This window comes from Hyperolius riggenbachi, chromosome 8, assembly GCF_040937935.1.
Source record: "Hyperolius riggenbachi isolate aHypRig1 chromosome 8, aHypRig1.pri, whole genome shotgun sequence".
In the NCBI taxonomy this organism is placed as follows: domain Eukaryota; kingdom Metazoa; phylum Chordata; class Amphibia; order Anura; family Hyperoliidae; genus Hyperolius; species Hyperolius riggenbachi.
In genome coordinates, this window is record NC_090653.1 from 211545845 (window position 1) to 211572738 (window position 26894).

General features: G+C 40.2%; 1 protein-coding gene across 5 annotated transcripts in view; it reads left to right on the plus strand.

Annotated features, from left to right (window-relative positions):
- DENND1A (DENN domain containing 1A) overlaps positions 1-13811 on the plus strand; it is a 1229671-nt gene extending 1215860 nt beyond the window's left edge. For 3 of the 5 annotated variants that reach the window (XM_068248143.1, XM_068248144.1, XM_068248145.1), the window contains 3 exons: positions 9544-9672; positions 9879-10122; positions 12472-13811. In XM_068248143.1, coding sequence (XP_068104244.1) covers positions 9544-9672; positions 9879-10122; positions 12472-13692 — 1594 coding nt within the window. In that variant the 3' untranslated portion in view covers positions 13693-13811. The remainder of the gene's footprint in view (positions 1-9543; positions 9673-9878; positions 10123-12471) is intronic. The other 2 variants (XM_068248146.1, XM_068248147.1) reach the window with 1 other exon arrangement.
- The last annotated feature ends 13083 nt before the right edge of the window (positions 13812-26894 follow it).

Sequence of the window (26894 nt, forward strand, 5' to 3'; positions counted from 1 at the left end):
GTCCAGGTGTCCCCCGTATTGCCAGCAGCCTTTACTCACCTCTCAGGCACCAGCGATAAGCAGCTCTAGCCCCCTCCGCTCTGGCCGGCAGCCTCGTTCGCACTGCCGTTAAGTTCCGTGTTGCGGCTTGATGACATCATTAAGCCGGGACCCGACACTTAACGCAGAGCGAGCGGGGATGCAGGCCAGAGCGGAAGGGAGCGACGATCACCGGGGTAACGTCAGGAAGGTGAGTCTCCGTCCTCTTCTTCCCCTCAGACTGCCGCTGCCAACAGTGATCACTACGATACACTGGCGATCATAGTGATCACGTGATCAGGAGACAATCGCGATAGATCCTGATCACTGAGGGGAGATGTCATCTGTCATATGACAGCTTAATCTCCCCTCTCGGGTGCGCATGATCGCATCAGGAGCGGAAATGGCAGGTGGCGTAAATCCTATGCCGCTTAGATAGCCACAAGTGTGGCATAGGATTTGCTATCAGCAGTCCCCAAAAGGTTAAGAGGCAAATTTCCTTTTTTGAAAACCTTTTTGCTTTAGAAACAATGTGGTTGACCTTAGCACCTTTAATGCCTAATAACATTTTTGCTGACTTTGTTGTGCTTTAAAATTGCTCAACACTTATGAACAAAGTTTTGTATTAAAGCGGAATATAACCCTGCATTTCAACTTTGCTCTAAAATATTATTTACAGCATATTATATGCAAAAAGCATTTTTTTTTTACTAGACCAGCATTGGAAGGGTTAAACACAGAGGTTTAAAGGTCCTGGAGAGATATGCAGAAGTTCAGATAGATACATTCTATTTAGTTACATGTATCTATTGATAAACAGTTACACACTCTTTGGCTGTCGTCCAGAGAGATGAGTCACATTCAACACTTAGATACATTATGTAAACAAAATGTATCTATTTCAGCTTCGGATGCGTCTGCAGAAATCTAAAGGAACTTTAAAGCCCTGTGTAACCCTTCCAATGCTGGTCTAGTAAAAAAAAAAATGCTGGTTGCATATAATATACTGTAAATAATGTTTTAGAGCAAAGTTGAAATGCAGGGTTATATTCCGCTTTAAGTAGTGCCTAATTATGCATGCAAATTAACTCCTACACCTAAAATTTCTGATAAATAATCTTATCGGCATCAGAGGCATAACAGCAAAGCATCAGCTCCCTCCTAGCAAAACTTTCATGGGGCACCCACTACGTTCACACCCCCATCTCCCTCCCCCTGATGAGTCGACTTTCGGAGCCAGAGGTCATTTATCAAGTATGGCCACCATGACCAGCCATAACAATGTGGCCACTAAGACTTCCCCCAACCAAAAGATGTGCTATGGAGGAGGGGTCCCAGTATCAGAGAAAGGGCTGCTGAGAAGCTGGTGCACCAAATTACTGGAAACCTTGTGGCCACAGGAGGTGCTTTCCTAGTAGTTATGCCTCTTTGAATGATTCATAACAGTTTTTCGGCTGCCTCTCATGCTGCCATGCTTTCTTGGCACCTGCATGAAATTTACTCACTGAAGCTCTTTGCTTCACTAAAATCCCAGCGCAGTTTGCACTTTCTGTAATAAAACAGGACTCTCCTGGATCTATTCTGCAAGATTTAATGTTTTGTAACATGACCAGCTTGACTCCTATGCACTTTAGCTGGGCTGAGGATGCTTATCTGATTACCATTATACACAGCATATACAAATTTTTACCTGCCAGGTCATCTTTAAATTTTAAAACAAAAACTATGTTTTAATCTCTTTTTAGAATTGCTGTGGCAGGTGTACAGGTCCTTTAAAAAAAAAAAAAAAAAAGAGGGATTTGTGTTTCCACAAAAAAAAAAAAAAAAAAAAAAACCCAAACCATACATTATGCTGATTCTTAATTCTTCCAACTGTAGGAACCAAATGTAATGAGTCACCTATGACACCTGTTTGCTTCTGCTTGATAAATGGAAGACTGCATCATAATAATAATCCCAATAATCTACACAAACTTTCTATTTCCCCACAACAATCTGTGCTGTTCTCTTGGTTTGTCCCACCACCACCAAGTTCAGCCCCAGCCTATATGAGCTGCATACATATGAAATCGGCGCCAGGAGACTTGGGCACAGGATACAGCTGGTATGGCTCATCCTGCTGCTGCACAAGTTCCCGGTGACGTTAATTACTATTCCCCCTCTAGGTCCACGTGGATAGTGGGGAATGATATAATTCGGCTTCCAGCTATAGCTGGAGGCCGAATTATAGTGTTTTAAAAGTAACTTCAGCTCCTTCTTCTGATGGCGCCAAAGTTACTCTGTGCGCTGCTATAGCCGTAATTCCTATTACAGCCTATGGTGGCGCTGGCTGCGCCCAAATCTTCCTGTGCTGCAAAGAACTGCACTTAATTTGTCCTATCACCCCCACTGAGTTCAGCTCCAGGTTATATGATCATAACCACCACAAACTGTGCTCTGCCCTTCATTTGTCTTACCACCCCTACTGAGTTCAGCCCCAGCCTATGTGATCTGCTCAGCACAGTATATGCTCTGTCCTCAATCCCACTGAGTTCAGCTCTAGCCTATATGATCTAACCACCACAGTCTGTGCTCAGTAGCTCTACCTTTCATTTGTCCTATCACCCCCGCTTTAGTTCTTTCATTGTCATTAACTAATCTCTGTTTGCTTCGGCTTGGTAAATGAAAAAACTGGACATTTTAGCACATAATTCCAATAAGTAATCTGCAAAAAAAATGTCTGTGAAAACCCTCAACACTGAGTTCAGCCCCAGCCTATGTGATCTGCTCACCACAGTATGCTCTGTCTTTGATCTGTCCTACCAACCCCATTGAGTTAAGTCCCAGCATATGTGATCCACTCACCACAGTTTGTGTCCTGCCCTTCATTTGTCCTATCACCCACACTTTAATTCTTTCAATATCATTAACTACCAAGCAAGATTCAATATCTTAGCAATCTTGGTCTCCTCCTCTTGATTGAGAAACTGAGGACAACTTTAATTGTATGAGAAGACAATTTGTGACTACCTAAGTCTGAATTCTAGCATCCTTACAAGAGACCCATGGCAAAGATTAGTGATCCACTAAGGGAAAGGGAAAGGCGACCGCAATTCCTACTCTTGGGGAATTTGATTATGACTGTCTGAAAATTATCCAGCAAGGCCTATCACTGTTGCTGCTAGCAGTTTTGGTTGTATTGGATAGGGCAGGGTTTCTCAACTCTGAGGATTTCCACAAATCATGATGTTCAGGGTACTTCAGGACTAAGGTAGTTAGTGAGTGTTGCTGAGACACTAATTACCTCACCTGTGAATGTTTGTGGTTTTCTGCAAAATATGCATTGTTGAGAGTACTTGAGGACTGAGTTGAGAAACCTTAAGCTAGGGAACATCTGTACAGAAATCAGACTATTGCCCACCCATGCAATGCAGTGCTCAAGCGATAGTATGTGATGTTCATACAGTGGTTAGTATCAACAAATCGTTCTCTGGTTGCAGTCATTCATTTATATAGTTTAAAATCCGCCTCTATCCTCATCTGGGAGCATGTTTATTATACATCAACATGAATTTCAGCTGAGGACACTTCAGCCAGTAATGTTCCATGAAAGCGAACTGTTTTATTCTACTCCTCTTATTATAATCTCAAGATTTAAATGTCAATTAAATTTGAAATATCTACATTTGTCAGCGCTTCCTGGTTCTGGCTATGTTGATGTTAGGGAAGGCCTGTCCATACATTCTCACCATGCATATCATCCTCATTAAAAAATAAACCCATGCCGTTGTAATATGGCACACAGACTCCATGCTACCTGCGGCTATAGCAGAATGTGTGTCTTGACACGGTATTTAAAGAAAAGGAAGCTGTCACTAGCGTCACATGCAGGTGTTAACACAAGCGGAGCGAACACTTGGACAGAGGAGGGATTGTGAAGTGCATTATGGGCAGTGGGATCCATCAATGATGATGTAAGTTTGACATATTGAGCTTCTGCTTAATGCTAAAATAAAATTCCATTTGTCAGTAGTGAAGGAACTTCAGAATATCTGAACAGCTTAAATCTTGCCAGCCTTTCTTTGCTAAAATTTCTCACTGATAGGGTCTAATAAGGTCTTCAGTTTCTGGCTGATGCAGAATCCTGCCCTACTATAAGCTTCAGTTAATCTGAACTTCAAGTATATGTTTTTAAAGTGAAACTCTGCTTTTACTGAAAAATTGTGACAAACATACATCGGTTCCATTCAAAACTTCTATAGTTTTGCATTCGCAGCCACATTTCTAAAACTGACTGAAGTAAAATGTGCAATTATTCCTTTACAAGCTTGTAATCATTACTCTTTGTGGAGTCCAGACAGCCTAGAAATTCCTATCTTGTTGAATAGTGGAAGGTTCACACTTGAGGCTGTGGACAAACAACAGCGTTTTACTACAGCTGAAACTTCATTCTTGGCCAACAGCCAGCTGAGAGCAGCTGCCAGTCGGCAATAGAGAATTGCACACGTTGTGCAATAAAAAGCAGCAGTGCCAGCTTTTTTCCCAACTGTGGAAAATTGCACATTGCTCCCAGTGCACTGGGGAGCAGTATGTGCATTTTAAGTATGTGTGAGCCCTGCCTAAGTAAGTCGCTGCACAGAGAAGGAACTTGTAGCTTGTGGACTAATCTAGAGACTTGCAGCAGACTCCTATACTGCAATCTCTGTTAGGAACCCAGTGGTATAACTGTGTTTTACATGCACATGTTTTAAGCTAGTTGTACATTGGTCAATGTTTTATAAATCAACCGTGCAGTCCATTTGAACACTTAAAGTGAATCTGAGGTGAGAATGTTATAAAAGTTGCCATATTTATTTCCTTTTAAACAATACAGGTTGCCTGGCAGTCCTGTTTATCTTCTGGCATCAGTAGTGCCTGAGTCACAACCCTGAAACAAGCATGTGGCAAATCAGACCGTCAGAGCACCTGATCTTCTTGCTTGTTTAAAAGTATTAGAGACACAGGGTCAGGGAGACAGCCAAACAACTTGCATTGTATAACCACTTCAGTGCTGAGACATAAACCCACCTTATGACCAGAGCAGTTTTGATCTTCTAGTTATGTCCCTATTTAATCAACAATAACTTTATCACTACTTATGACTATTAAATATTTAGATATAGTTTTTATCGGGACAAACTAGTGTTTCTTTGGGAAATATTTTCTCCAAAGAATAATTTTTATTTTTATGCTTTAAAAAAAAAAAACACATTCTTTCACAGTTTTACCTATTATAGTTTCAACATAAAAAGTGCTACTGTAGATAAAACCCATCCATTCTATTCTATTTCTCCCGTTTATCACAAAACTTAACTTATGTTCTTGTCACAATCTATGGTGATGAGATTTGATTTTGAAGTAAAGGTGAGGTTTTGCTACAGTGTGTTCTTTTCTGCTTAAAATGAAAAAAAAAAAAAAATGAAAAGCATTGTTAATGATAAACGTTAGGGAGAAAAGGTTATTAATGAAGGTTAATTAATAATTTATTATGTAGAGGGCATGGTCTTAAAAGTGGGCAGAGTTAAACTGTATTTTATTGAACAGTTTTCATTACATCCCCGTTATGTTTTACCCCATTACATTTGGCCTGTGGGCCCCCTCCTTTATACAGATTTTTCTGGTAGTTTAGTGGACCCCCATATGCTTCCCTGGTGGACTAGTAAAACCACCATACCTTACCTCGTCTAATAGTCCCTGGTAATTTTATCTGATGGTCTAGTGGCCCCGATAGTTTACCTGGTGGTCTAGTGGTCTTCCATGGTTTACCCATAATCCCTCATAGTTTAGAAACAGAGGTGTGTCACTAGTCTATAGACTAGCAATGCATCTACACAGCATTTAGCCCATAACTGTCGCCTGAGGGATTGTGTTCACATTCATGCGGGTGACAGTAATTACTGGATGTGTGTGCGCAGCATGAGACTGCTCATCTTTTCAAAGGACACATTTTTTAAAACTGTTATTTTAAAAGTCCTTAAAATAGTTGCATAGTCCTTGCTATTATCTGGACTTTTTTATTTTTATTTTACTTAAAAACCACAGGTCATGACTTGCCTTTCTAATATATTGTATATGTGTATACCCAGATCACCTCTGGCCAGATTACATATGTAGTTCATTTTGTGACAGTGATCCTAAACATACTGCAAAAGCCACCATGAGTTGCTTGATGAAAAGCAAGCTAAAGGTTTCGTAATGGCCTTCATGGTCCCCTAACTTAAACATCATTAAAAATCTCTGGGAAGATCTCAAACATGCTGTGCATCCAAGAAGGCTAAATGATATATTGGAATTATAAAAGATCTGCAAGAAAGAGCTTACAAAATTGAAGGACTCTCAGCTGGATACAAAAGACTTTCATAAGCTCTGATATGTGCCAAAGGGAGTGCTACGAAATACTGACTTTCCGGGGTTTCCAAGCCTTTGTACTGTCTAAAGGCTATGGTTTTATTTATTTCTGTGTTTCAAAGTTTACAGGTTTTGCTAAAAAAAAAAAAAAAAAAAAAAAAAACATAAAACTGTGCATTGATATTTGTAAATATTTCATTTTTGAAGTTTATTGTAAATATTTAGTTTGGTGTTGGTTGACTAAATGGCAGTAAAATAGCCATGTGGAGACCACGCACAGAAGTTTTACCGGAGGTTATCCAGCTGACGTAACATGCATTTTGAATATAGTGCAACTTGTGTTATGTGTGAAGGGTACTTCTATAAAACACATTATTAATGTATTATAATATTGTAATTGTATATAAACAATGCACTGGCTGTATAAAATTACATTGTGGACCAAGGTTTACATGTATTATCTGTGATTAAATGATCCAGTAAATAATGATATGCTTAAAGTGTACCCAAGGTGACATGTAACATGATGAGGCAAACGTGTGTGTACTGTGCAAAACATATTAATAACCAGTCTGTTTTACTTGTTTTATTTCGGTGCCTGAAAGAGTTAATTTTTAGACATGGAAGTGACAGCTTCTGTCTTTCAGGTAGTGTTGGGCCAGCGCCAGCAAGGCGGAGCGCTCAGTGCGCACAGCAGCAGCAGGCTCCAGCACCAGCACGCCCCGCCGCCCAGGCAGCTCCACACCACATCCCGCTGCTTCTCCTCCCCCAGCAGGCTGTCAGCAGCAGGATATCAGTCGTGCAGCCAACGGCCCAGAGTCTGGCGGCTGAGGAGCTGCAGCACGGATCCTGACATGTTGTGCCACACGGCCGCCCGCACTGATCTCCCAGGCCGCAGCATTGTCCCCATACTGGCTGCTCTTTTCCTGAGGAGTCAGTGGAGTAACTGTGCTCTAAAAATGTCCTAGCTGGCCGGGACTGCCCCTTGCACGTATGCCATTGGCTGCTGACTTATCAGTACCTGGTCGGGAATTGTAACGATCGGTGTAACACAGAGAGGATCTGATTACCGGTGATCTGCAGTATCACCGAGAATGCAGATATATACCCGATTATTGATGATCTGCAGTATCACCGATAATCAGATATATCTCTAACCTCTGGACACCTGAGGGATGAGAGTGTTTTGGTGCAACAGTAATACTTTGAGGACCGCACCTGGATATCAGGTGCTAGAGCAATAAGGAGTATTGCTCTGCAGCAAGTTCCTTCCGTTGGTCTGAACTCTCCGCAAGGAGGAGTCAGGCCGAGAGAGGGAAGGACAGAACGTGAGTGACACCAATGAGGGAGTGTCACTGACAGATCTGTGAACTATCTCTCAACAGGAGAGATAATTCTCGAGGTCGGGCAGGCCAGGTCGTTAACACACTGACAGATAAAGTACAGAGACAGGAGACAGATGCAGAATCTTGAGACTAGCCGAGTTCAGCAACAGAGTATCAGAATGACAAAGGTACAAAATCAGAGATCAGAGGAATGGTCAGGAAAGCAGAAGGTCATAACAAATAATCAACAATTCCTAGACTAAGGTGTGAGTTCCTTGATCATCAACACCTTGGAAACTGGTCTAGATAATAACACAAATGATAACAGAATTTCCTAGACTAAGGTGTGAGCTCCTTGATCATCAACACCTGAGAAACTGGTCTAATGTAACACAGATACTGACACGGTCTGAGTGCTACCACGTAGTGATCGCAATGCCAGACACCAGAGGAATGACCAGCACCCAGTATATATACATCAGCGCTCACCTGCGCCTCCCCTAAGTGCTGGACCAATGAGAACTGAAAGAATTGTCAGCTGACCGGCCTGGTCAGCTGACACCCCTCTGGCTGTCATAAATGCTCTGCCTCTCCGCGCGCGCACGTGTCCTTCTGAACCAGTGTGGACTGATAGTCCCAGCCACACCAGACATGTTTTGTAATGCCTCTGCTGTTTTGAATGTGGAATCCGCCGCACCGCTGTCCGAGCGTGCGGCGTTTTCTCCGCATTCAGCAGTACTGAGAGAGGTAGGCCTATGCGTGCAAACCGCTGCGTCGGACGCGGAATCCGCCGCCCTGTTCTCTGGGCATGCGGCGGTTTCTCCACGTTCGGTCAGGCCAGTGAATGCAGGTCCCTGCGCGCAAGCTGCCATGTTGAACGCAGAATCAGCCGCCTTACTCTGAGCACTTGCGGCGGCTTTTCCGCGTTTTCTCACAGGAATATAGTAAACATCACTGACAAGCTTATTACAGCTATCAAATATAGCTTTTGGCTTATGTTCCCTGACTGCTGTAAAAGCTTGCTGCTGCTTGTTGCTTAGTGGCTTATGCTGCTGGATTTGCTGTGCTTAGCATATGTGGAGAGACTTGCTTGCCTTTTCGCATTACCTATATATCTGCTGTTTGACTACCATCTACAATGTTGGATATTGGGATACAAGGATTGAGGAGTCAACTGTCCATATCAATTGTTATTTGTCCAAAATAGTGACATTATATGCTCTATATTACCCAATTGTGTGGTGCACCCGTGCATAGTGTGGTTGCTGTATGTGTGGCGGGTGGCCATCCCATGCGCTTTTATTATAGTATTTTTAATTTGAGTCATTAATAAAATTACACTTTTGCATTTTTGTAAATTACGATAATCTGTGATTTTTTTTGTTTATGACACTTATGCCAGTCTTTTTTTTTTTTTTTTTTTGAACCACTTCAAACGTAGTTGTTACAGTTATCAACATTTTCCTGGCAGAATACAACTTTTGAGAATAAATAAAATACATGAACTATCAACCTTTTTCTGACTCTGGGGCACTTATTAGGCTGCCACTGAGCAGAGGCAACAAAACATTCAATCTACATTGTAAATGTTTAAATATATAATAAGACCATTGGATATGTAAAAAAAATTCTTTTTTTAGGAGTAGGGGGATAAATACAATTGTTTATCTCATCAGTTTATTTTCACCTCAGGTTCACTTGAAGTAATTGCATGAAACACCTTTCCAGTAATGTATTTGAGAGTATGCTGTGTCATAGAAACACATCTTTGAGTATCTTGTTTGCTTTGCTCCTTTGCTTAAGCACTGACTGGCTTCTTTTCCTGTCTTCTCAGCGCTGCGAAGCCCACGCGTCACTATACTGTCTTTCTTTCTGAAGATTCTTCTGATGACGAGTTCTTGCAGGAAGAGGACCCTGTCTCTGCCTTCTCTGAAAACTTTATCTTCTCTGCTCCCTTTGAATGGTCTCTGTCCTCTGGTGCCTTTTCTTTATCAACTCCTAGATAAAACTCAGGAGTATAGATTTTGTTTTTAAATGTATACAATTAGAGATCTTTTCAAGTGCTAAATATTGAAAAGGATTAATAAAATATATTGATAATTTTTTTTTATCATACAGCTATTACATTATATGTTTGGGTTTTTACCCTATGTTGTTTTCGTTTCCTAGGCCTCAGCAGTATCGTACCTTAAAGGAGTCAGATCCAGATGGTGAAGAAATGATAAGCCCAGAGAAGGAATGCGACTCTATGACTGACCAAGAGCTTCCAAATAAGGATATCAGTCTTCTTGAGGACATTTTTAGTAATATTGATGTGGATTCACAGCCACCACATTTCAGTCAAACAAAGAGTCTTGAAGACCTCAGAACTCCCAAAGAGGACAGTGAAGACCACTTCACATTTGACTACCAGGTGCGGGAACAGCTTAGAGGGGTCTTGAAGTGACATGTAACATAATGAAATAAATGTCTATGTGTAGTCCCAATCCTGCTTAGAACCAAGCTGTGTTCCTTTTTTCTCACTGTAAGAATTGATAATACAGGACCCATATGCAATTAACTTTTTTTCTCCTGAGTTTTCTTTATCATGTAGTGTATGTATTACAGTCTAGGGCTAATTTAGGGGGAAGCCAATTAACGTTTCTGTATGTTTTTGGGATATAGGAAGAAACCAGAGTGTCTGGAGGAAGCCCATGCAGACACATACAAACTCTGTGCAGATAGCGCTCGGGGGCCCAAACCGGGGACCCAGCGCTGCAAGGCACGAGTGCTAACCACTATGCCATTGTGCTGCCCTCATTTTATTAACAAGTTGTGAAAATATTACCTTGGAGAAAACTCAGGTGAAAACATTCATTGCATATGGGCCCAGGACCCTTATTTGATTCACTTTGTCTTCTAAGTATTCTCTTAAGTGATATTTTCACACCTAAATAATAAAATGCCTTTTAAGACACCTGCAAGCAAGAAAATACTGAAAATGCTGAAGTTATTGTATTTATCATTTTTGTTATTTTAAACAGAAGATGAAGGATGATCTCCTAGGAGAAAACGTAGGAGAAGCAGGTGAATTGAATAAGGGCCCAGCAACTTGATTCACAAACGAGCGCTGCGTCATCAACACTTGTTAAAACCAATTAGCGGACACTATGCTTGCTCCTTGCAGCATAGCGTGGCTTACATAGCAACGGGGGTTGTACCCGGAATTGTTTTTGGCACTTTAGGGTCGGTAATGACACAATAAACACAGAGTACAGTAAAAAACGGTGGTACATTAAGCAGTGCTTCAAGCATACAGTAAATCCAGAAGATTATACAAAGTAGACATAGATACGAGACAGGAAAAGAAAGTCCAAGGAAAGGGACCAAAGGGTTAATCTGCTGCTGTCAAGGCACTCAAACACTTTGCAGTGTAGCTACTTTGCGTGCATAGTAACTCGCATTCCTTTAAATACCGGCCGCTGCTGTGAAGTATCGCGACCACGATACTTCACTAGCGTGGCCGCTACTATGTTAATTAACATAGTTACTATAACTATATAAACTCCTTATATTCTATATAAAGCCCCATCTACACGATACGATTCTTTGCGATTGCGATTCAATTAGGATTCTATTTACGATCCAATTAAATCCGACATGTCCGATCGAGTTTTAATTCAATTCGATTTGCCATTGTTTTGCAATGGCGAATTGAATTGAATCGAATCCCAATCAGACATGTCGGATTTAATCGGATCGTAAATAGAATCCTAATTGAATCGCACAAAGCATCGTATCGTGTAGATGGGGCTTTATATAGTATATAAGGAGTTGTATAGTTGTATAGTATATAAGGAGTTTATATATTTATAGTAACTATAGTAAGTATTGTAATCGAATCGCACAAAGAATCGTATCGTGTAGATTGGGCTTAAGGAAGCTCAGAGTCTCAGCTCACATTGGGCGCAATTCACAAATAATTCATGGCAATATGTGTTGAAATCACCACAGTTCTTACATTGGAATTCCAGTAAGTATAAATAGAACATCTCAAATGTTGGTTAAATGTATTTCCATTTCCCAGCTGGAGCTAAAATTATTGGAATTCCATGCCACAACTTTTAACTAGTTCTGAATTGATCCAGAATATAAAAAGTGGCTATCACTTTCAAATACCTCCCAATCTTCTAAGTTAAGCTAATTATTTGTACGCTGCCCATACGTGGCTCTATTATGGCTCTAAATGCCAAGCCAATGGATTCCTATCTGACTTGAATTCAGTAAAATAATTATCGACTTCTACCCTATGTGGCAAAGACAGTTTTGATGGATTGCAGAGGACCTCCATCATCGATCAATCTTACCGTAAACAGTGTATTGCTTGATGTAGCGCTACTGCCCCCCCCCCACACACACACACACACACACACACACACACACACACTCACACTCACCCTGTCCAATAAGACTTTCAATTAATAAACTGCTCAAAATCGATTGAAAGTGAATCATTTGGAGATATTGGAGCAATAGATGTACAGCAGGTTCAATCAAAGTGACTGGATTGGTCAGGTATCTATCAGAAAAGCACTGCATGTATGGCCAGTTTTTTCTTTCTCTGGAGGTGCCAAGTTTTTTTGAATGTTGATTATGAATACTTTTGTTTGTTTTATTTTTTCCAAGCTTTTATTAACATTGATTTATTTTACTTGTGCTTTTGTAGTCAATATATTTTTTACTGATTTCATATAAAAAAATGTACTATAATTTATTTTGGCAGAGAATGGATCTTACAGTTCCAGAAAGAAATCTTTTCCTACCAACACTGAAGCACAGCCACCCATACAATAAACTGTGGGGCATGGGGCATGATGATATGGCAATACCTAACAAATATGCTCAGTCATCACCAGAGAGGAACCTGACCTTACCCAGGAGTGATACAAGCACCCCACATAGGGAAGTTACATCTCTTTTTATGGAAAAAGAGGCACTATCCAGCAGCAACCAGAGCAGTATCACAATTCCGAGACCACATGGAAGGAAGACTCCAGACCTGGGTATTGTTCCACCACCACCAGCACCCAGACCCTCTAAACTGCAGACTGCACCAGCGGTGACAGAGCCAGGAAAAATTCAGCTTGGAGATAGCATCTGCTTGCCTCTTAAAACAGCAGCAGGTCCTTTTAGGGAAGCACCAGCAAAGGATGTACACAAACAGGTTCCCGATTCCAAGTCTATGGATCTTTTGCAACCAGTTAAAATTTCTACAGACGTTTACTTGAATGATGATATTTTAAGTCTTTTGGATCCTTTGAAAACAGATCAATGGCATGGTGAGAACCTACAATCTATAGCTGGGGGTATTCAGAGCTCGGAAGCACCCAATTGTTCCAGCACTCCATGTTTTATGACACCGCAGAGTGATGTTCCTGCAGTTTTTCCTCATCAGCTAAGCTTCACCACTCCACAACCCTCATTTATACATTCACCACTCAACCCCTTTATCCAAGCAATGCCATCTGACCAGTCAGTGTCCGTAATAGGTATCACAGCACGTCCATTCACTCCACCAGTCGGCCCAAATCCTCTTTTTTCCAGATCCGTATTTTATCACAGTCAGCGGCGCCCCACACCTGCCTTTACAGGAAGTGGTATTATAGGTCAAATTTCTTCAAGTTCACCAGTCAATCCCATAATGCAACAAAGCCGCACAACATTAGAAACAACTCAGAATGTTCCACCAACTATTAGCGGTCCAGGAGGACACAGAACTTTTCCAGTAACACAGTCACTCTCCAAACCCCAAGATGGAAAGCACAGGGAATATCCAGCCATCCCTCCTAGACCTTCTAAATTACCAGACCCAGTTCTACTTCCCTCCAAACCAGGTCAGCCCAAGGATCCTTTTGAAGAGCTCCTCAATAAAACCAAACAAGCAGTAACACCAACACCGGGTACAGTAGAACAGCTTCGAAAACGATGGGAAACATTTGAGTGAGATTCAGGTTTGAAGGACTTAGTTACAAAGTGAATGACGCAGTTGTAAACAACTTTGTTAGGTCACATAATAAATTTCAGACTTCAATATTTTCAATTAAAGGCTTTAATATCAATGGACTTAATATACAATTGTATTTCTTTGGGTAAGTAGAACATAAATACCCATTTTTTGCTCATGTCTTTTTGACTACTTTCAAATTGGAAATTGTATTGATGTAGAACTACTGAATTTAGAGCTTTATTCTTAATAAGAAATGCTTTGTGTGCAGAACAGGTGTAAGTGTGAGAACGATCAAGCAGAATACAGTAATATACTTTGCTTGCTTAGCCAATGTTCTCTCTTGGTTCCGTGGCTCTTTGGAAGTTGAGTGTGCTGTAAACGTATTCTTAGCACATGTTATCTCAATATCTCTGCTTATTTTACTCTTTTGTAATAAGACATTGTGACGATCTACGCAATTCTGTAGATAGAATTTACATCTCCAAAAGATGTTTGCCTGCACGCCTACATATACAGTGATTTTAAGAGCCTCAAGATGTACACAGTTAAATGACTTTGTGGCTTAGTTGTTATAAGTCCTCTAGTTGTCGCCAGGGTAGGGATAAATAGTGGTTCTCCGTGATGGGTTATCTTTGTGGCATATCAGTAGTTTAATTATAATCAATGTTTAGAAATGTCTTGTATGTCATTCTTATGAGAAGTCTGTTGATAACAGCTGGACATGATTACTTGCCGTGAAAAGAGACTAATACAGTTGTTGTCCTATAGAGTAGGGCACTCAGGGTAGTCTTTAGTAGAAGGCCGAGGTCCTATGGAGTAGGGAACTCATGGCAGTATTTAGCAAAAGGCAGAAGTCCTATGGAGTAGGGCACTCATGGCAGTATTTAGCAAAAGGCAGAGGTCCTATGGAGTAGGGCACTCATGGCAGTATTTAGCAAAAGGCAGAGGTCCTATGGAGTAGGGCACTCAGGGTAGTCTTTAGCAGAAGGCAAAGCAGGAGCCATTTCAAACTGTAGTCCAGGCATATAGAGAAGACCACCATTGAATCCAGTTACGTATTTATTCAAGTATGTGCTTAGATTAGCTTCCCTGCACAACAGGACTTGATGGAGGGCTAGCCAATAAAGTCTACAGAGTTTCACTGGGCTCTAAGTCTAATGATAAGAGCTTGTACACTAATCAATGTAGTATTTTTACTAACTAAGTAGCCAGCAAGGGGGGAGTTCATTACCAAGGCTGTATTTCTTATGTGCAGTGGAGAGCAGTGAGGTCATCAATCCAGCTATGCTTGGCAGATGCAATATCTGAACAACAAACACAGCTGAACAGATGTATAAACATTTTAGCAGGAAGTGTAATTCATATGTGTCTAAGAGAAATTCCTTCAAGTAGACTATTGTATAGGTAGTGTGTTGTGTGAAACTGGAACTGAAAAATCTTAAAACAAAGCTGTGAAAAAGAACAAGCAACATTGTGCCCTCAGCAGTTATCTGATTTAGCTCTCGGTTTTTTGTATTTTCACATTTTACAAAGCAGTAGACGTATTAGATATAGAAACGATTTCACCTTTTTCTTTTCTTCAGTTGTTAGAGCTCTTCACCTTCTGACTTCTAAATCCCTTTGGAACTTTTATTAGATGCTGCAAGATTATTTTCCATTCTGACAGCACAAGTCTCTTGTTTAACAGTGATTAGAGATGGTCATTGAGATGCAAATTACTCTGAGTAGATGCAAATGTTAACTTTCCAAATTACATAAATCTGCATCCAATTACAATAAAAATTGTGTCAAATCAGAATTCTGTGCATCTCATTGACCTTTCCTCATTTCAGCACTGTTTAGTATAAAATCAATGTACAGTATATGTGATTATGTGAAATGGATATCACCCACATGGATAATGGATGTTGCACGGCATAAATCAATATGCCACAATTCTCACTAACAATGTATGTATGTTTACTTACAGAGGATCAAATTACTTGTAGATGCATTCCAAGCAAACAGGTGAACTGAGATCCATGTATGTTATGTTGTATGTAACATAGACGCATGACACAATGAAAGTCACATCTACACAAACCAAATTTTTACCACACGTTAGATTTTATCTGTACAGATTTACATGTAAGCTGTTTCTATGCTGTAATGTTCTTTCAGAAAAATAAGTGAGTTTTCTCTCTTGTGTTAAAGTGTACCTGTCACCCACATACAACAGAAGAAGAGGTGTTAAACACATGTTGTGAGAATTAATTATGGCTCAGTGATTTTTCTACATCCCAGAAATCCCAGGCTGTGTATATTTTCAGTCAACAAAATGAATGTTCATCTTTACTAGCTTTCGTATACAGCTATGCACCAAAAGTCCTCTACACTTCATCTATGTAAGCAATCCCCATTTCCTAAATAGTGAGTTATTAGCCTTAGAGTTAAAATCATTGTTTATTGAGTTTTAAAATAATGTTTTTGGGGTACTGGGAAGAAGCCCATGCCACTGTTCTCAAAGTCAGTTATTTTATTCCTCACGGAATTAATGGATAAAAATGACAACAGTAAAGACATTTTTACGCAATGTTCAACACAAATACAAATTAACTCAGACTGAATGTAGTTGGGTTTGTTGGAAGAATTAGTCAGTGGAAAGGAAAGCACACTGTATGAAATGCCTCCTCCCATATGAATAGCAAGAATTGTCCACCTATTCAAACTAATGTCTAAAACAGTTTCTCAGCTAAGCAGATTAAACCGGTGCTGAACTGATTCAAGCCATTGCCCATGTGTGTTCATTGGCATACCTGTCCACTCTATTCCCTCCAAGAAAATGGTACAGCGTACTAAAACGTGGTAATTCCCTAAGGCCTGGTTTTGGCAGTGCAGCACCGCCGCCGACAAGCCTCAGTGTGAAACCAGCCTTAAAAAGCAGGTAACCTGCTAACACTTGTATAGAGCTTTTCTCCTGTTGGATTTAAAGCGCTTAAGAGCTGTAGCCACTAGAGATATGCTCAGTAAGCCACCCTGGAGTGTTAGGCAGTCTTCCCCAAGGACTCCTTATTGAATAGGTACGCCCAAGATTCTCGAACCCTTGTCTACTATGTCAGAGGCGGTACCCTTAACCAGTACACTATCCAATGCAAAAATGTGTGTGTGTGTGTGTGTGTGTGTGTGGGGGGGGGTTATCAATTAACTTGTAGGATTTAGGCCTACAGGAATGCTTGTAGGCCAAAGCCAATCAAATCACTGACGGAATCTGTATTTGATAAATTTAATCATCATTCGTCTCACCTGCTCAAGATCTGACATCAGATGTAACCTGTCTATAATTAAAAAGAACAAATCTTTTGGGTTGCCACCTCTCAGCATCTATATTTTTACAGGCTAATATTAGATCCATTAGTCCATTTGCTTATGAAATCTTCAATCATTTTCTTAGTTTGGGATATTTAGTTTATCATTTCTTAATTCATACTTAGAAAGGTCTTCACATTGGTGAAGGCACGTGCTTTGATTTTCAGTTACCTTATCAGTGTCTTTGATCACATTCTTTTGTAATTCTCTAATTTTGTGCATATGGTGATTATAAGTTTTAAGGTCTCATTATTGTTAACATTGAGTTAACTCAACAGGACAAAAGTTTTCTGTTATTTTTTGTTTGTTTGTTTGTTTTTACTTTCTTTATTCAGCTAGGTCTAACAAACAATGAGTTGTCTCAAACACTCACTTAAGGTGGCCATATAGATTTGCAGCAGATTCGACCATCTGATAGATTTTTATCAGATGCCTGTCAAGTCTAATCTGACTGGAATCTATCTGATGTGTGCCACACACTAGGAACAGATTTCCAATAAATTTCAGAATGAAATTTATTGAAAATCGATCTAAATGCATTATTGCACCGTTAGATCCAATGCAACTCTATTGGCCATCGATCTGCTGCCAGTAGCAGATCGACCTAGATTTTTCATCCTGTCAGATAGATCAAATTGCTCGAAATCGATCGAAATCAGCTGCAAATCGATTGATTTGCTGATTTGAAAGAATCGATTTTTGATCAATCGATGGCTGAAATCGACCAGTGTATGGGCATTGTCAGTTGTTACTTGTATACATTATTCCTATGAGCATTATACACAGGAGTGCTAGAAGGCCTTAGACATAATGATGAAGGTCAATGAATATGAGCCCTTAGTATGTATTTATAATCACTGCAGCTCCAGTGATTTCATCCTGTAACATACAAATTGTGAATGATTTTTAGCACTATATTTGCAGTATTGTCTCGCACACACTAAAGGATCAAACCCTTTGTCTCTCAGCTGGAAAAGATGGATGACGCCCTCTATGCAGTATTCAATAGAAGGAAGAGCTGGCACATCCAAAGTAAACCTTTATTGGTTCCATGTAAAAACATATGGCCAACGTTTCTGAGCCACGTAGGGCCCCTTAAACGTTGGTCATATGCTTTTACATGTTTTTTAGCACTGGTTTGATCTGGTGAAACTTGTACCAGTGAGGTTCATTTAGATTGGGGTTTACCTGTGGGTATAGTTGCTTATTCTTGCAGCTTTTTTCCTACAACCCATGTAGTCCTGAAAATAAGCAAAGACCAGTGATGATTACCATTGATTGTCATAGTTCTCCTACTGATTTCCTCAAAGGCTTAAGAGAAATGTAGATATCACTACATCATTAAGTGCTGGATGAATTGCTGCTGTTGTTATCAATAAACGTTAATACAGGGTATTGATACCGATGTTAGCAGGGGCGTAGCAATAGGGGGTGCAGAGGTAGCGACCGCATCGGGGCCCTTGGGCCAGAGGGGCCCTGAAGGGTCCACCCTTCATCACAGTATTAGCTCTCTGTTGCTCCTGTGCTGGTAATAATCACTTTTATAGATGCTTTGAATAGTAGTAATCCTTAAAACACTGTTCCCCATCTCCTTCTTGCAACTCTGACTCTGTGGTTGTCTTTGGCAGGTTTTGGTGCGCCAAATCAATTGTTATGTATAGAGTGCTTGGGGGGGCCCCATGTAAAACTTGCCCCGGGCCCCACAGCTCCTTAGCTACGCCACTGGATGTTAGTTGATAGTAAACATTTTTATGGACTCTGCCGATTACTAAATATAATAGCTGGTATTGTTGGGCACGTTTGTAACTTTGTTCCACTTTTGTAAACACAGATATAATGTAATGTGTGTCCAACTTGACGGACAAAGGACCATAGGCAACCATTTTCTCTAGATTATGCGTTTATGCATAATCTTCAGAGTAACGTTAGTGCAGAGATAATACTAGCTTAGAAGTGATCCTCACACAGGAAATCTGCAATGTGCTTTAGGCCAGTGACCCACTACAAAGCTGTTGGTAACTATTTTTGTAGTGTTTTTCTGACCAATTTCTGGTGCTTTCATAGCTTTATATAGCAGAAAATTAAATGTAAGCCATTTCTGCTGTGATCTACACTGTTTTTCAAATACTTGCCCAGATTGCCTCAGATCGACTTGTTTGATGGAGTATTCACTGGCACCAATCTAACTTAGTGATGAGGGATACATTCTATTAACATAGTTCATGTGGGATGGTGCTACTGGTTAACTGGATTAGCTGCCAAGAGTTTTTTGATTGTTTTGCTCACCACTGGAAAACAGTAATGATGATTTGTGATCATCAAGTTTAGAGTGAAGGATTTTTATTCCGCTGTTGCAATCACAGAGCCCTTTCGTTAGCGATTTTTGTGGCACTTTTCACAGCAATTTCTGGCATTTTCAAAGTGATTTTGAATTTAGTGCAAGCGATTGTTATAACGATTGTGCTTTGTGATTTCCTAAGCGATTTGCAATTTCCATGTGGGATGGTGCTACTGGTTAACTAGATTAGCTGCCAAGAGTTTTGATTGGCTAAACCCAACATGTGCCTCCTGGGTGAGGATATTTAGCATATTGGTCAAAGTGTTTTGCTAATCACTGGAAAACAATAATGATCATTTGTGAGGATTTCTATCCTGCCATCACAGTCACAGAGCCCTTTCCTTAGCGATTTTTGTGGCATATTTTGCAGTGATTTCTGGCATTTTCAAAGTAATTTTGAATTTAGTGCAAGCGATTGTTACAGTGATTGTGCTTTGCGATTTCCAAAGTGATTTGCGATTTCCATAGGTTTGGTAGTAAAAGCACTGCAGAATTGCTTTGTACTGTGATTGATAAGCGATTTTGCAGCGATCTTAAAGTTTGTTTTGAAGCACAAATGCTCCAAAAAAAGCTGCAGGCAACACAATTGCAATTTTGGTAAATTGCTATCTCTACTCTGACATCACCTCCATTGATTTTCATTAACATAGATGCCAAAATGCTGATGAAAGCACTCCAGTGAGCCCTAGGCCTGACCGATATAATCATATGATTTTAAAAGGGACAGCACAGATTGGATTGGTAGTTAGTGCCTTGTCTTATATTAAACAATAGTAATTAGACAGAATCCATCTATCATACGGATAACATATGAAAATTGAATCTGGTGCATAGCCTTGTTAGGCCTCATTCACACTGTCCGCATTGACGTTCTCATTTATGCGCTGTGCAGTATTGTGTTGTGATAACGCATTGTGACATGCATTTTTGTAAAAACACAGCGCTCACCCATTTATTGACAGTGCATGTGATCAGCATTGCAACAGACATGAACGGAGAGCAAAGCAGATGCTGTGTGTTGTGAATGCACAGCTATCTGTGTTTCATAATGTGAGCAAAGCCTTAGTAAGCCCTCTTCTATTTTCATTGACTTGTATATTAAATTCTATAGAGGAATTTGCTCAGTGCAACAGTGTCTAGCAGATCAACATCTTTCTTTTTGCACCTCTCTTTATGATTGTTCATATATGGCTAACAGGTTTACTGCAGTTTATGCATTGTTTTCATACTTTTTAACGTTCTAATTGAAAATGCCTTTAAATGTCTCTTACATACGGGCTTAAAAGAAAAATGTTGATCCTGTACAGTACATACAGTGTGTGGTGCAGGGCAGAGGCAGGAAGTAGCAAACTTCACCTTCAAAAAGCCTCCCACAAATCACCTGGAGGAGGTAGTGCTAATATTGATTCCTATAAGCATCCTGTTCCTATCAGCAGTGCTTTACAGCTCTGTTCAAGGACCTACTGCCCACAGATCCAATAGGAGTTCACTAAGTGAAGATATATACCAGATATAACTACATGATAAAGTGATTTAAAAATGTAAATATCTCCATTTGAGTTTTGCGTAAGTCACAGATATAAAATCACTGTCAATAAAGATGATTTCGACCTTTTCCAGGCAGTATTTGAATGTCTGTGAAAATGTTCAGTATGCAGCAGACAATCCCAGATAGTATGTGCAAGCATATTGAGGACGCCTTAAAGAGATTCGGGTTTCATGGATACAGCCGTCGATTTTGCATATTAAGTATGCTAAATCGACGGCTGTATCCATTGAAACCCGATCGAACATGTTGGAAATAATCAAATCGATCCAATCGATCCCGCGGATCGAGTGGGAAATCGCAACGTGTGTACCCAGCATTAGTCTCTATACAAATTTGAATAGCCAGAGCTAGACTGTCCCATATCCAAACAAATATCATGTAGAGACAATCCACTCAATGATCCATTGCAAATCAGTTGGTTTATTCAGGAAACCACATGTACAGCTGACATTAGCAACAGGAATTCTGATCCTGGTCCCTGATGCACATGATCGTCAATCATGCTGTTTTTCTGCGCATATTCTGTCGTTATTGTAATGTTTACAATACAGGTTAATTATATGGGCATACAAGTTCAAGCTCAAGTGGCAGAAAATAAAGTGTAAAGCCTTGCCGCGTAATCGATGAATACTGTTTTTTACATACTTGGCCAGATTGAAGTGTTTGATGGAGTATTCACTGGCACCAATCTAAATAAAAAAAGCAATAGTGATGAGGGAAAAATTATATTAACATATTAAGTTTATGCGAGATGGTGCTACTGGTTACATGGATCAACTGCCAAGAGTTTTGATTGGCTAAACCCAATGTGTGCCTCCTGGTTGAGGATATTTGCACATTATTCAAAATGTTTTGATCATCGCTAGTAAACAATAATGATGGTTTGTGAAAGTTTAGACTGGAGGAATTCTATTCCACTGAGCAGGGTCAACCAAAGACATTGGGGGAGACTAGTACAGATATACAGTACTAAATAGATTAAGATGGATGCATTATCACATACATACATTACATTAATAATTACATCACACACCTACATTAATAATTGTGTGGGTAGGCTGCAGATGACCAGAGCAACTCTGTAAGCAAAGGTCCTGATGCTGGCTGTGTTAGTAATGAATATCTCCATTATTTTAAATTAATTCAGTCAGCACATAAATACAGTAGCCACTTACTGAGAGCATTCCAGCAGTAATGGCTTCTAATATATTGCAGTGTTCATAGGTTTTATGAAAGTGAACACCACTAATTCAGGATCTACACACCTTTTACACACCTTCCCCCTTCTAGTCTTTGGCTCACCCAGCAGCATTACATACTTTTTCCCCTCTGCGTCGTAGCAACTCGAGGGAGGGGGGAGGGTTAGCGAATAGATGGACACGTAATTCGGGGTCCGAATCGCCTGTACGTGACCACGGGCTATAGCATTGCAGCTTTAGCCACGCTGATACCAGACGCTACGCCAAATTGAGCTGCTTCGATTGTTCAGATACTTACCAACTGGTGCAGTGTAAAAAAAAACTTGAGCAGATGTGGCGCACTTCCTGAACCTTTATCTCATTTAACTGCTGATTGGTTGCCCTCAGCAGCTGCTTTACATTTTCTCTTTAGACAGGTCTTGATAAATCAGCCCCAATGTATGTGCTTTTGTTTTAATTGTTATGCAATGCAATGAAATATTCCAGAACAAAATATCAGCAAACATGTTCAGAATTTATGAGTTGTATATTTGGGAAAGACTGGAATTCCAGTTTGCGTAATCTTTATTTAGAAAGATAAAAATGATAAGTTGAATGCACATTATGATGGTCTTGCTGCACTATTAATATAGAATTTCAAAATATGATCATGTTGCCAGTGTTTGGTGATAAATGTATTCATTGCTGGAAGTAAATGTTCGGGTCACTAATGCCTCATTTTTTTTTTAATGAGCCTTTATTTAAAGGCTTCTCTGGTAGCAAATGTTTAAAGTGGACCTGTCACATATCCTTAGCTATCTTGACACAGTTTTATCTCCAATTATGAGTCTGTGGCCTTCTTTTCATGGTTGGCAAGCTGCCTGTCCATACTATTAGTGTAGTAAATACTATAGAAGGTGGGGGGGGGGACTGAATAAAGGCTTGAAGCTTTGGTGCTTTCCTTCCTGCCACCCACACACCAGTGAGACCATGTGAGCTGCTGATTGGTCACACTGTATTATGGGGGGCAGATCTTAAAGTGAAACATGACAGGTAAATACATGTGGTATGTCACTGTACCAGTTTACAAATCAGTTTACAATTTCGTATGGCTTTCTTGAACAGCATGATTTTCAGTGCAAACCTCTCAATATTTATATTTCTATATAAGGCACACACTCTTTCTGTTATTTTCTGGAACATTAAATACAGGGGAACTGTAGCTGATGTACAGATTATGGCCTGTACCAGGGCACAAAATCTCCCTGTTATTAGTGGCGGAGCAACAATAAGGGATGTGAAGGTTGTCAGTGCACTGGGCCCCTGGACCAGAGGGACTCACCAGGGGCCCTTCTTTAACCGTTGAATTAGCTCGTCATTGGTGCTGTGCTGGCAATGGTCACCTATATATGTGATTTGAATAACAGTAAATGTTACCAAACTGATAATAATTACCACTCCCCTTTTCAAACTGTTACATCTCTCTGACCCTGTGGCTGTCCGTAGGTTATATAGAGAATACCTGAGAGGTCCTGATGTATAACTTACACTGGGGCCCATAGCTCCTTAGTTATGCAGCTGCCTGGGTTTTGTTCTTTTTGTAATCTCTGGATAAGCCCATCAGCGAGTTCACAGCAGCAGATCTCCTATAACTACTTAAAATAAACATTTTCTTCACATTTATATCACATAATTAGAATGCACTTGCCTTGTGTTCAGAAGTTTGGAACAAAACAAGAATGTGTGGCAGCTTATTACATTTCACTGTTTCTATTTTTTGTTGTGGCATTTAAAAAAAAAATCAGGGTTTTAGGTATATACAAAATCACATCCATTTTGTTATCTGAGCAAACCTAATGCCTCAGTGGATTACCATTAAAGAGAGTCTGACGCCTTATAAAAATCCTATTTTTATTTGACATTTATCTTCTGCAATATCACCAGTGCTAAAACGCCGCATTCCCGCGGCAGAACGCTGTAATACCGGGGCAAAACTCCACACCTTTCCAGGTTGTGGATTTTGCTGCCTGGGGAGGCAGAGCTTAGTGCTGTAGCTCTGCCTCCATTAGAGTCAATCCCTGCTGATTGCCACCTCTCCCCCGCCCCTCTCAGTGAAAGAAGACTGTGAGGGGCGGGGAGAGGCGGCGATCAGCGGGGATTGATGCAAGTAGAGGCAGAGCTACATTGCTAAGCTCTGCCTCTATCAGGAAGCTCTCCCCACATTTCCCCGGGGATTTAGTGGGTTTAATGACAGCGTTCTGCTGCGGCGAATGCTGCGTTTTAGCACTGCTGATATTGCTGAAGAAAACGCCAAATCAAAATAGGATTTTTATAAGGCTTCAGACTCTCTTTAACTAAAACCAGTAGTTTAAATGGCTGCCTGTCACAGTGTGTGCATGTTTCTATTACTTCATATTACAAGGAAAACAAATTCACCCTACATGCAAATTGCCTTTGAAACAGAAATGCACAGTGCCTATTCAAAATCCCAAACTGCTGATTAATTAACCGGCAGCGGATACAATTATGCAGACTGGTTTTATGATACGTCATAAATACGCAGTGGGTTTTAATAGGAGGGTCTCCCCCTTTCCCCTCTTCCATTTCAACCAGATTATGTCCTTGTTGCCCACCGTGGCATTGCCCTGTGGTAGAATCAGAATCACAATTATTTTATAATAACTTTGCAGATACAAGGAAGTTGACTTGGCAGTTGCTTAAAAGATACAGACAATATGATACAAGGACAGATAATATAGATGTTACAGATAAAAGACAGTATAGGAGTTAAAAAAAAGTAGAAATCAGGATAAGTATAATTCATTTTTCAGTTCCAGCTCTGTACTATAATGCTTTCATGTCCTTGCAATGGGGTTAGCATGGTTTTGCATTAAGCAGGTCTACCTCCTTGGGGAAGAAGTTTTTCCTATGCCTGGAAGTTTTTGTTACAACTGACTGGTATCTCACTGCTGAAGGCAGATGATTGATCGGGCAGGGTGAGAGGGGTTAGAGGTAATCTTGGTTGCTCTCTTTCTGCGCCTACTGATGTAAAGGACCTGCAGGGCAGATAAGTTGCAGCCAATATTTCTGCTGATGGGATAGTATAGTTTTTTCTCACCTGCCCATTAATTAACTGGCATGTCACAGATCTTATTGATTAGCTTTTGCATATTCCAATCTTCTGATCAATACTAATTTGCTTAGCAAGTGAATAATTTGCTAACCTATAACACAAACTTTTATTTTGGCTTTGAATAGTGCATAGACAGGCTAGATTCTCTCTGAGACTTTTATTTATGCATGTGTCCTTTTTGAGAGCACACACACTTAATTACAGTAGTGTCAGCAATTACAGAAAGTAAGTCAATCTCTACAGTAGCAACAAAGGCAGCCAAGCAATACCTGAAAATTATTGCAGGACCTCAGAAATAAACCCTAGGAGACAAAAGGAGACAGTAATTGTAGCATGTAAAAACCCAATGGGAGAAATATGGTTAAGAAATATACTCACACAGAAGGGATTGTCGCTGATCGCTGATGGCAACCACTAGCTGAGGTTTTGGGGAATTGCCTATGGCCCACTTGCATTATTTCCAGATGGAAAGTGGTTGCACTCCTAACTGTACCATGAAGCTTGAATAGTGTTTATTCAAGCTAAAGTAATGTAACAATTGGTTAATTGGAAAATAAATAAATACCAATCTGAAAAGGTGTGTAAGTGGTTGCACTTATCTCCTGTTAAAGGATAGCTTGTACACAGAAAATGATACAAAAGTATAATGGCACACAACTGCCAGCAAGAGAAAATAAATGGATCTTTTTCAACTGGGGATGCTGACAGCAAAACAAACCTAACATTGGTGTTAATCTATCACCACTCCATCCCCCCCCCCCCCCCAAAAAAAAAAAAACACGGAGCCGAGTTTACAGTAAAGCTATGGTCAAAAAGTTTTTCATTTTAGAGAGTTCTTCTAACTTCTTCATTTCTGTGGCTCTGGAACAAGACACGCAAAGTGATTTACAAATGCTAGATACTTACCTCAGTAGTGGGCAGCCTCTGGACATTCCAAAGGCTTCTCAGATCCTTATACAGCCCACCATTCCAGTGAAGTGTCCCTATACCTATTCTACTCATTGAGTTGAATAGTTGGGTGAATGCATCTGGACTGGGAATGTGCAAATAAGGTCCACACATGTCCAGCAGAATGAAGTGCTTGTGCACCAAGGAAAATAATCATGCATGAGCGGCCTCGTTCTAGTGGGCATATGCAGACCTTACTTTTGCAAGCCTAATCTAGAAGTGCTTGTCAATGGTTGGGAGCACAGCTAGAAGATAGAGAAGGGGCCCTGTGCCGGAATGGTTAGCTTTACAAGGACCAGTGTAGCCTCTGCACCATCTGGAGGCTTTTAAGTACTGAGGTCAATATTTATCTTTTCCATCCTTCCCTCTTCAGGTTTGCTTTAACAAAGCAGAGGTTTTTTTTTTGTCTGTGCTCCAGTTGAGAAGTTTCACTTGCTTCCTGTCCTCCTTGACATTAGCACATTGTACATAAAGTATTGGGAAATCTTCTCACCAAGCATTAAGATGGAGAAAAAAAATCTGGCGCTAATCTTTCTCCATACCTAAAAAATTTATAAAGAGACAGTTGAAACTCTTTATGTAGTATTGACCATTCCCTGGATCATTTAGTTAGACATCAATGTAAAAAAAGACACAAAAAGAGAACGTAAGATCTTTTTAGTAGAAAAAAAATCTTTTATTTAGAAAGTACAGGTCCACTTTAATTGC